At 37.5% G+C, this 12,427-nt stretch overlaps 1 protein-coding gene across 1 annotated transcript; it reads right to left on the minus strand.

Annotated features, from left to right (window-relative positions):
* Nucleotides 1-8,825: 8,825 nt before the first annotated feature.
* On the minus strand, nucleotides 8,826-11,247 carry LOC124358526. Its single transcript, XM_046810824.1, has 2 exons — nucleotides 10,798-11,247; nucleotides 8,826-9,616 (listed from the first exon to the last, which is right to left on the minus strand). The coding sequence occupies exons 1-2, from the start codon at nucleotides 10,925-10,927 to the stop codon at nucleotides 8,826-8,828; spliced, it is 921 nt and encodes a 306-aa protein (XP_046666780.1). The 5' UTR covers nucleotides 10,928-11,247.
* Nucleotides 11,248-12,427: the final 1,180 nt, after the last annotated feature.

Raw genomic sequence — 12,427 nt, forward strand, 5'->3', positions numbered from 1 at the left:
GTTTTTTGCCCCTTATAAAAAAAAAAAAAAAAAAAAAAAAAAAAAAAAAAAAAAAAAAAAAAAAATATAGCATACAGATCATTGGCAAGTGGAACTGAAGTAAAATAATTATCCATAGTAATGTTCCTGCCAGATTTGTCAATGGGTCGGAATATTCTCTTTACGACTGCGGCTGCAGAATTGTCTGTAGGGTAAGGACATCCGGCTGGTTGTTTACCAGGATAAATTTCCATATTAACTGTAAAAAAGGTTCTGGCATCAAACATCGCATAAATTTTAATTCCATATTTGTCAGGTTTACTGCTGATATACTGGCGGAACATACATCTTCCGCGAAAACCCTCTAACATTTCATCTATTGTTAGGTATTCCCCAGGTGTATAACTTGAATTACAACTACTGACGAAACTCTCAAAAACCTTTCTGATTGGAGCCAGGTTGTCAATTTTTTACGAGCATTTCGAGTTCCCTTGTCATCGAACCGAATAGCCCTATACAACTGGTGAAAACGTCTTTCACACATTATTGCTCTGAAAAACTCTGGAGCTGTACCATTAGTTTCCCACATTTCTGATGTGTTCAAATGGTTGCTTTTCTTTACACCCAACATGTATAGAACACCAAAAAAGGCTAATAGTTCATCAAAGTTAGTTTGGGGGCAGTCTTTTTCCTTCTTTTGATACGAATTGGCCATTTTAGATAGCTTTGCATTTGTAAAATATACAATATCATTGTTAGTTTCATCAGAAATAAACAATTTCCAACAATCTACAGCGCTTTTCCGGTTTTTCGCTTCACCTTTTACGCCGGGCAGTTTAGTAATAATATTATTCTTAATAGTTTTTCTTTTCTTATTTTGTTGTTTATGTACTTGCCAATTAGTATGCTCGTCCTTTCCAGTATATTGGATTCCAGACGGCTGCATTGTAGCTGTTACAGGTGGACGTTTCTGGCTTCTATGCTGACTTGAGGGCTGCAATGTGGTTCTGGAAGGTATACACTGAAGAATTGGAGGGTTAGGTGGTTCAGAAATTGGGAGATTGGCTCTTTCATCACTAGCAGAATCATTGGATTGCTCCGTATCAGTATGATGTGGAGAATTTTCAGTAGTAGCGTCACTTTCACAATCAGAAGCAAAAGTTTCATCAGTAGCGACATCGTTCTCTTCTTCTATCCAACTCAAAAGAACAGAATCACTAGGTCTGTAAGCCATTATAACGTCACTGTAACACTTATCAATAGAACATCACAACAGCGTAAAATGAACAAAACAATAACGCCAAAGGTATCGAGGTTATAGCGCACCTAACACTGCCAGCGACGCGGTCGGTATCGTGGCGAGGCGCAGACTAACAAAGCCGGCGGGGCGCACTTCCCCCTCCCTCTCACAGACCACGTGTGCGTGAATCATCGCATAACAACTTCAAAAACGTGACTCAAATACTCATTTGAGAATAGCTGGAGTTTGAAAAGTTTGAGTCTAAAATTAAAAAAAAATCTATATAACAAACGTTTTTGTTAGGCGCAACCTAACGACGCTACCTATCCCGGGTTAATATTTTGCGCACTTGTTTTCCAACAACCCAATCCGTTTTGGAAGTTCTTATTCAATATATATAATTATATATATATATACACAAAAATTATAATTTAAATTATTTTTTAGTAGCTTGGAACCCATTTGAGGTTCAAGATTTTGAAGGTCGCAATAAAAATACTTAATGAGTAGCCCATCTCGTGGCATATGGTTTAACACTGCTTTTCCCTACCGAATACCGATACCTTTCGTAGAATCAAAACTGAAAATTATTTCACTACTTTCAAGACAAATTTAGGATTTTTAAAGCATTTTAAAACCTAGAAGACGACAGCCATGCCATAAATTGTTTACTATAATTTGTTTTTCTAAAGAAGATCCCTGACGGAGCTGGGTCCAGACGACCTCTATTACAAGCTAAACATATTATTTCAAACTTCTACCACATAAAAGTATACACCTATATCACTTTGGAAAATTGTTTACTGATTGGGTTGTATTCACACATGTATTCGAGTAAAAGAAAAATATTTTGATTGTTATTGAGGTTTGTAATAACCAAAAACAGTTTTCTGTTTAAAATATAAGCTTTCTTCACGTTAACTTATTATTATTCCATATCGATACCCAAATTAGTAGACCTCGTAACTCCAAAACAGTAAACTTTCTAGTAGGCAGTAAAAACATTACTATATTTTAATATAGTAAGTTATAGTTTTTTTAACTAATTTAAATTGGTAAACTACACCTATATTTTAGTTCAAATGTGTAATATTAGTTGTATAAACAACAATTTCTTGTTGGAGTTAGGAGTTTTTCTTACAGTTTATAGTGGAGATACGTGCTTTTCATAGTAGTGATGTATAAACCTTCTGTAAACAAAACCAGTAAATAAGGGATATAAACACTGAAGAAAGATTATAAAACTCATCTTTAATGCATAAGTTTGTACAATTTTACTTAAAAAATTAACACATTACTTTATGTATTACTGTGTTAAGACATTTTGTTAAAAAAAAATAATATAGAGTAACTTTAGGTTTGCAACTCAAAAACAAGATTTAACTCATTTTGATGAGTAAATGAGATCTAAAAGCTATGTTACAAAGCACAAAACTTATTTAACTGCTCTTAACTGAGAAACAAAAAGTTTGGAGTAATAACTAAAACCTAACAATAAGGAATGTTGTCGTAGAAAGTGTGGAAGTCAGGTTCTAAAACAAGTTTCAGGTCTTGACAATCTTCAAACTTCCTTTTCTTTATTTTTATTCTCTCTGAATAAAGATAAGGTAAACTGTCAGTAGTTGAGGGCTGCACTGACTTGTTCTTTCTTTGCGGCAAGTTGTGCCACTCATCTGAAAAGTTGAGCTTGAATTGTATGGTTTTTTCTGGAAGATACCTTAGAGCACGTAAATCCACAACTTTGGGCGATCCAGTACCTCTTCCAGGTCTAATGCTGTTGTACACTAAGTTTTTGTCAAAGTTTTTGAAATCCTTGTGACTTAAATACTTTACAGAGTATGGTGCAGATGGTCTTGCTTCTTCACAAACCGTCACGTAATCTGCGGGAACATTAATTTTTTTGTTCTTCAGCTTCCGCTCAATGCATGCGTGCATTGCATCAGCCTCCATTTGAGTATGTCCAACCTCAAGAAATTTTTGTTCTATTACTACTTGTTTCGTACATGCTATGTGTAGAAGCGCATTAGAAACATTTGTACAACGGTTTTGGTAGGAACACCTATCACTAAAAATGACGATTTTGTTTTTGTCTTCAGGCAAGGGAATGTGTGAAAGCACCAAATCTGAAATTATGGTTGCAAATTCATTCGATGTAAGCCCCTCTTCACTTTCATTCCACAAGTAACAGAAGCCTTGCTTGGTGTTTACGTTAAATGCTGTGAAGTTGTGGACGGACAACTTCATTTTGTAGTACAGAGCTGACACGTTAGATCTTGGACAAAGAAGCAAAGACTGCAAGTCCATGGTGAGCGTTACACAGGTGGGATTTTCTTTGTCTAAGTCTTTTTCTGCTCTTGCTTCATCTTTTCTTAAGATGTGTGCTTCGTACAGTTCTTGACTTAAGTTTCCAGACTTGAAAGCTTCACAAGTATCACAAGCATCTTTTTTTGGCTGGAACAAAGCCAAGTTGTTGTCTTCAAAAACTTGTAAAAATTTTGTTTCAGAAAGTGGAGTCACATTCTTTTTTTTACACCAGTCGTTTTTGTAAAATAAAAAAAGATTTTTCTTTGATTGCCAGTTGGGCTCGAGGTACAACTTAGACGTTCTCTTGCGGCAATAATGGGATTCCACTTTTGGTAGGCCAGCAAAAAACTCATCTAATGATTGCACTTCTATTGCTTTTCTTAGCTTCTTAGGAGCTGATCCAGTGGCCTCAACTTCATTCACCAAATTTTCTTCATCTGTTGTTAAATCTTTTTCTGCGTTATCTTTTGTTTGCCAAAGTCCACTCACCAATCCCCAGAGTACCTAAAAACATCGTCTTACACACACGAACTGGAGTGCCACTGTTTTTCAAAAAGTATTGACAGGAATTTTGTCTTCTACTAGTGGTTTCTTGTTTACGGTCTCTAGCTCTAACTGTGTTTGTTTTTCTAGTCAAAAAACTCACAAAAAGCTTTTTCGCAGGCCAGTCCAAACTCCAATATTCTTCAAAGTTTTTTTTTCCTTTCGTCCTCGGACAGCTTTCCACATTGAAGCAAGCTGTTTTGTTTTCTGTCACATGTACACCTTGCTTTCATTGATCTGGCTTTTCTTTTTACATTATAATCGTTTAATCCATCTATTTTTTTCTCCCGCAGTATTCTTTCCCTAATTTTCTTTGCTCTTTATTTTTATTAACGTTCCAAGTTGCTGGGTTCACTTGGTGCCTCTTCTTTCGTTTTGGTTGTGTTTTGTTTTCAGTTTGGTGTCCAGCATCAGTGTTGTTGTTAGAAGTTTCAGGCTGAGAAGATTCATCACCCTGCTCAGTCACATTAAAACTGTCATTTATTTCTTCTGATGATTGATTGTCTTCTGCTGTTGGGTCCTGTTCTATAATTTGTTCAGATTGGTGTTCACCACTAATGTTTTTATTAGTAGTTTCAAACTGAGTAGGAGTAGATTCATCCTCATTGAAAAAGTCATTAACAGAATGTTTAACAAAGGCAACACGTGTAATTGCTTTTCACATATTACCTCAATCAGTGGCGGCTCCTGATAAGTGGTCACGGGGGTGCACACAAGAAAATAACAGAAGGATTAGATAATTAACTTACGTCGCCAACATAGTTATCGTCTCAATATAATAGTAAACAAAATATTTCAGTCCTTTTAGGCTCTTTATAGCACCAAATTGATTTGTTTGTAAAAGGTGTACAAGACTGTGAGTTATTTCGTGCTGTGGAATGAATAATTCGTAAAAAGAAACCCCTTAAAATTTGCAACGATATTTGACTACTTGCATTTTAATAATTGCTTATAGCCCAGAAAGTAATTAGCAAATATAACTGATTTATTGGCTAACAAAATGTTTATGAACATGGAAATAAAAGAAAGATAATGTGAATACAATCTTATTTTTCTTGATACAAAGAAAAATGTAAGGTTATAAGTAACTTTGAAAATAGGTTAAATAGGCTAATTGAAAATTAACTAAATGTTTCATGAAATCATAGTTCAGCATTTTATACACAGTTTTTCTCCAAAAACACTCTTTGTAAGATGATTAGTTCATGTACAGTTTTTAAAGTTGAAGTCCATCCTTCTTTCTTTTTGCCTAGCAAAAACATCGATTACACGCTCATTAAAGTTAGGTATACTCCTGATCATACCATTTTCCACAGACAACATAGCCAATGCTGTTAGTCTTTCTTGCCCCATGGTACTTCTCAAAAATGTCTTGATGCGTTTTAAGATCGAAAAGCACCGTTCCGCCTCCGCAGTAGTCATATGGATGGTAGAAACAATGGTCAAAAGTTTGTGAGTTTCTGAAAATGAAGTCTGTAAGCCATTCTCAATAACGAACTGTAACAACGGCACAGTCCCGTTTATGACTTGAAAATCTTTTCGTTTGTAGATCACTGAAAGTTCTGTTTTCAATCGTTCTTTGTCTAAAAATGAATACACCTGCACTGTTTCTTCCAAAAGTTGAATGGGAAACGTTTTCTCATAGTGCGTGAACTTTTTTGAATCAAACAGAGAAACCGCTGAATGGTGTGTCAAAAAAGAGTATCTCTCTTTTATTTGATTGGAAATAACATCACACACCTCTTTTGCGGCAATTGTCCTCGTCACATGAATATTTTCATCACGTCGGGCTCTTTTCACAGGCATAGGTAGTTGATCAACTTCAATTTTGACACTATCCATGTTTTGCCTTTCTTTTTCGACGCATTCAATAAATGTTTCGACATTTTTCTTTGTTCGCACAGCATCGGTGTATGTAAGCTGTAGTTGATTATACAAAATGTCAACATGGGGCATGATTTTATGGAACACTGCGAGCCAAAATATAAAGTTGGGATCCTCTAACATACGTCTGATTGCCCCTGCTTTGGTGATAGTGATTGCTTGATGTGATGAGGCCTCTATTTCCTCCATGCAAGCAATTAAATCTTCTCTGTATTCATACACAGTGTTGACTGTACGGCTCTTGAAGTTCCATCTAGTTGCGGAAGCACGAGGGATTCTTCTGCCAACTATTGTGTCTAAAACTGCAACTCTTTGTGGAGAATTGCTAAAGAAGTTGGTCAAATCACTCAAATTTGAAAAAAAAATTCTCACTTGTTGGTTTTGGCTTGTAGCCTGTCCAACTACCAAATTCAGTTGGTGTGCATAGCAATGAACATAAAATGCGTGGGGATACATTTGCTTAACAAGAGTCTGTACCCCTGCATGATGTCCACTCATTACACTAGCGCCATCATAGCTTTGTGATATAAGTTTGCTTGGATCGTCTACAACACTTTGTATTGCACTTTTAATACATCTAGCTATTGAGTCAGCATCGTGACCAGTGGGTTGAACAAACTGCCAAAATCGTTCTACAGGTTGGCCATCAGGCAAGACATAGCGGAAAACTATGACTAATTGAAATGTTGATGAAATTTCAGTAGTTTCATCAGCGATCAACGATAAAAACCTAGTAGTTTTTATCTATTGTTTTATGTTGTCCTGGCAAACGGCAAGCATGCAATCAAGCAATTCGTTTTGGATACTTTTAGATGTACCTTTAAACACTGTTGCATTGTCCAGATGTTCTTTCAATGAAGCATCAAATTCTGCTGAGAAATTTACTAGTCCCCTAAAAACGCCAAGATTTGAAGAATCATCTTGCTCACGATGGCCTCTGAGTGCTAACTCAAACGCCCCACAAAAATTAATACAATCAATTAGTTTTGGAAAGCACATAACGATTTTTAGTAACCTGTTTGTTGTGCTTTTTAATATTTTCCCTGTAAGCACAGTCTAGCTGCTGTCGAATGTCTAACTTGCCCAAAATATTAAATTCCAAAACTGAGTTTAAGTGTGACTGAGAACATTCATGTTTTCTGATTTTTGATTGCAAATGGGAAAGATCAGCAACCCCATATTTTACCCAGTTAGATTCACCAGTTTGCTTCGAAAAAAGTAAACAGGGGAAGCAATAAAATCTATTGCTTTGTTCACATCCACAAATCCACGGGGTTCTGGTATATACGTTTTGATTGAATTCCCTCTTAAAGTCTCTATTCTTACCTTTGGTTATGTGAACAATGTTAAGTTGGGGGGTCGGTTTTCCACTTACTTTAATTTCAACCTTTCTTTCGAGGGATAAGTTAGAAAACCTAAGTTCTTTAAGTTCAGTTACTGTCACTGCCATATTAATCAAATGAATAATAAAATATTACAAAACACTCACATACAAATCTCTGTAACAAAAAACAACACAAAAGAGGCACAATATTCACAAACAGCGGTCATTATGACATTCACACAGCAGAGACGCAACGAAATGAGATTATGTATACATCAGCTGCGACCAGCCGTCGCACTACTGGCTCGTGCACCCACGCTGTTATATGAGACCCTCCTCCCATCGCTTCCCCCCGCATGCCCCTCGCCTATCCCCGCTTAGATGCCGGGCAGCTCACTGCACATGCACTGTCCGCGCGTCTCTGCTCGATTCGCTTCGAGTTTAAGGGTACGCGCATAGTGAGGAGGTGAAGGTGGAGGTGTAGCTGGATGTGTAGGTGCAGGTGGAGGTACAGATGGAGGTAGCATCGTATAGTGCAGGAGGTTTTACCTCGCCGTCTAGCTCGCCGCCTCGCAGCTCTTTCCCCTCCCCAAACACGCGTCAACACAAGCAGTCGAGTGTTGTTTCTATCCATTAATCACAGTGGTAGCTTTTTTGCCTATTGCAACAATTTTCTCTGTCAGTGATGATAAGTGAAGATAGTGATGATAGCGATGATATGTCTTCAGCATGTAAGTGGTGGCTTACGGGAACGTTAAGTAATCGAACATTTAGTGCACATCCTGTTAATCAAGTGCGACAGGAACTAGGTGAATATCATCATCTTTTTCATGAACTAAAAAATTATCCTGAGAAGTTTCAAAATTATTTGCGAATGACTCCTGAAACGTTTAAGTACATATGTGAAACCATTTCTCCAAAGTTGGAGAGTTGTACAAAATACTGCAACTTGCATGTTAACCCTATCGGTCCAAAAGAACAGCTTGTACTGACTATAAGGTAAGTTACAGTACCTTCTGCCTGCAATTGCACATGTTCTGTAAGTTAAAAAGTATATGCTTTGTTAAAGATAAACAGTGTAAATTTAAAATAAAAAATATATGTATTGAAGTAAAATCAATAAAATTGTGCCAGAAATAAATTTCATATATTCTTCTGTTATTTAATTCTCGAATATGTTTGTTGTATGTAAAAATGAGTTGGTAATAAGAAAGCAATTCCAGTTCATGAAAAATACAATTTATTGGTAAAATGATAGTAACTAACAGGGATCTTTTCAAAGTAAAATACAAACGAAAGATATTAATGTACGCTACATAAAAATGCTGCAAATGTTTGAAAATGTTATAATAGTAGGCCTAACATAATCTTAAAAAATGGTATTATTAAGTAAATTGCGCAAAGGAAAAATAGTAGTACTTATAAAAAACGTAAAGAACTATTAAACCGTCATTAATTTATCGCCAGCTGAACGGCATTACAAAGACATTTTTAAAAGTGAGTGTACTCGGGAACATATGTTTCGCCGCCATCCTGGTTGTAGTTCAATGGTCAAGTCACGTCGCGGACCAGCTGTGCGAAGGTGACTGGTGATGGTGATGCCATGGTACTAGGAGAGGAACTGTCGTAGGGACTGTAGCGATGAGAGCTTGTACTGTGGTCTACTGACGTAGGTCTAGTGACAGTTGATGTTGTTGAGAATGATGATGGTGGTTCGGGTGAGTATGCCATGTCAAAAAGAATTTCTTGAACTTTCATCCTGAACAACATTTTCTTTCTAGGATTCAGGTTTTTAACATGGGGTAGCAGTGAGTTGAAGAACCCAACATCCTCGTCATTTGCCCTGTCCTCACTTTTCTGTTGCTTTAACTTCAACTTTTCTTTCTCCAACTGCACTAATTCCCGTCCAATAGCTGCTTGTGTCGTGATTCTTTTTTTAAATCCTGTTCTTGTGATCAGGTCATTCGTATTAAATCTTGGTGGCATTGCAGGGCGTGATGCATGAGATTTCTGCTGCTGGCGTGATTCACTCTCCGGCGCCGGTACTATTGTCAGATTCTCTGTGTCCAACTGTGGATTGTCAGGTTCATCACATTCTTGGCCTATCTCGGTCACTTCTTCCGACTCCTCTTCGTTTAGGTCGTGGTCTGAGTCATCTGCTATTACATCTGCAAGGTTTCCTGTTGATTTGCGGGGCAAAAACTGGTCTTTGAGAAACGCCATGCTGTCGTAATATTTCCATGTGGGTGTTTCTGGTGCTGCAGCTCCAGACTTAATTGTTTTGGAAAATTGTTTTCTGAATTCTTGCCTCAAGTTCTTCCAAATTTGCTTCACAACTTTATCTGGAACAAAACACGAAAACGTAAACGACTAATATTTTTAATATTATGTTTTTGGTTATATTGTGTTCTTTGGTTGCAGGTACTTGGCAACTGGAAGCAGTTTTAAAACTCTTGGATTTTCATTTCGAATGGGAGACAATACAGTGGGCAAAATCGTTAAGAATGTGTGCAAACTGTTATGGGAGACGTTCCAACCAGAGCATATGCCAGTTCCAACTATTGAAGATTATGAGCAAGTTGCAAAAAGATTCTATGAGATTTGGAAATTCCCACACTGTATCGGAGCGTTGGACGGTAAACACTGTCGAATAAAATGCCCAGCGCATTCAGGGTCTATGTACTTCAATTATAAGAAGACTTTTTCAATTGTTCTACAGGGTGTTGCGGATGACCATTACAAGTTTATATTTATTGATGTTGGCGGTTTCGGCAAACAAAGCGATGGGGGAACCTTGAGGGCGTCAGATTTTGGAAGGTTGTTGGAACAAAACAAATTGTGTATTCCCGAAGAAAAGTGTTTGCCTGACAGCAATATAAAAGTTCCACACGTTTTTATTGCAGATGAAGCGTATCCCTTGCGCGAGAATCTCATGAAACCTTATTCGAAAAAAGCTCTTGGGGATGCAGAAGAAGTGTATAATAAACGGCTATCAAGTGCTAGAAAAACCATTGAGTGTGCCTTTGGCATTCTGTTTGCTAAGTGGCGGATATTAAGTGGTTACATTGAAACCTTGCCTGAGACTGCAGACGATATAATAAAGGCTGCATGCGTTTTACACAATATAATCATAAACAAAGACGGATACTGCGGTGTACATGAGTCAGAACTCCTGCCTTTCCCTACTGAACTGAACTTACAACCATTGGGTAGATCTGGAAATGCTACATCTAATCGAGCCAAAGAAGTTAGAAATAGTTTCAAGGAATATTTTGTAAACAATCCGTAATCAAGATAATACTTAGTTGCAACTGTGTGTCCTTGTTTATAGTTCATTAAAGATTTCATTCGCAAGTTTCTAATTTTTACCTTATTTCAAACCTTTTACTTACTAATGTTAGATAAAAAATATATTAATTAATTAGAAAGTCTGCTATGGATACTTTTACATTACACTTTAAACTGAATATCCCACATAAAACAGCAAAGCTGGTTTAAGTTTAAATTTAAAGTTTTTAGTTACCTGTAACTTTTAGTTCTTTCGCAATTTCCTTCCATTCCTTGTCCAGAACGTGACGATTGTGATGTTGCTTGTGTCTCTTGTCCCACAAGGCTGGACGATTTTGGACAGCAATAATAATATCTTCCTTCATTTCGGATAACAGGTTATCAAAAACTAACAGAAACCAACAAGCGGAACTAAACGTTGACTTGGGTGAAAGCAGACTGAAGGGAGTGGCGGGGTGTACCGGGAGAGGGGGTTGGGGGGTGCGTGGCCTTGAGTGGACCAATCACGTTAAAGCAGCGAGCAAAGCCGCGAGCTAGGCAGCGAGGTAAATCAAACTAGTTTGTTTTCGAAAAACATCCTGCTAGGCCTCCTTGTAAGTGGCGAGCTACACCTCTACCGCGACCTGCTCACCATGCGCGCACGCATTTAACCTAATGAAATTGTTTTACCTCGCCGTTAACGGCGACCTGCACCTACAACACCTCCACCTTCACCTCCTCACTATGCGCGTACCCTAACGCGTCATTGTTGTTAATAATTCGTTTACTCCGTACTAACTGAATGTTATTTATGTTGTGGATTCAATAAGAAAGTATTTGGATCTTTTCCGTTATGTGTCAGCAATTTCTAAAAATTATTTCTATGTCTTTGTAATAAAACAAATACCACATACCTTTATTCTGGAGGCCAGTAGGCGACAATATCACTAATAATTTGTTCAAATAAGTCTTTATCACGATTTCGGCGACGCCACAAAAATTCACACAAATATGAGTCAATCATAGAGCGCCGCGTACCGCACTGAACTTTATTCCGATGTTTTGCAAGCCGCCAGTTACTTTCAACCGTTTGTGTGTGAGCACCTGTCTCCGGATCAACAAAATTGTATTTATGAGTAACAGTAAAATGTTCATAACCGTGTTTGTACAATTGTTTATATGATTTCCATTCGTCTGAAATGATTGTCGTTCCACTTCGAATGTAGTTTTTAATTATTGGAATTAATTGTGTGGCTGATCTATTTTCGACGGCAACCAAGAAACATTCTTTAGTTTCTCTACAGATTCCACCGAAAACCCACTGTTCTGGAATAACACGACCGACGTTATTTTTCCGGCGAGCAAATAAACTTTCGTCAATTTCAACCGTCAGGCCAGGTCCGCCAATTACAATAGGGTTTTGTACCAAGTGACTCGCGGTCACTTCACGCATGTAATTGTTCCAGTCCACCGCAGTTCCATGATTTATACCAAGTTCTTTTTCGCAGAATTTTGTCGACGTCAATTCTTGTGACCAACAATATATGAAAAACAGAACTGTTCGAAAAGGTAACTTTGAGCCGGTGAAATATGTGTCTTGACGCAATTGTTTGTACTCGCGGCACGTTGTTTTATTACAAACCCAACGGAATCGATTTTGTAAATATAATTTCATTTCATGTCCGTTCGCACATTTACGTGGATTGTGTAACAATCCTTTTTTCTGGAAAAACGACACAGCGTCTTCTTCATTTTTACAACTTTTAACCAACTGGATAAAATTCATTACACAGCATTAAACACACTAAGACGACTAAACAGGACAACAATACACGCACAGGCAAGAGCAGGAACTGACTGCACCGCTACCGTGGCTCCGTTATCGC

Source organism: Homalodisca vitripennis, chromosome 3, assembly GCF_021130785.1.
Source record: "Homalodisca vitripennis isolate AUS2020 chromosome 3, UT_GWSS_2.1, whole genome shotgun sequence".
Classification (NCBI taxonomy): domain Eukaryota; kingdom Metazoa; phylum Arthropoda; class Insecta; order Hemiptera; family Cicadellidae; genus Homalodisca; species Homalodisca vitripennis.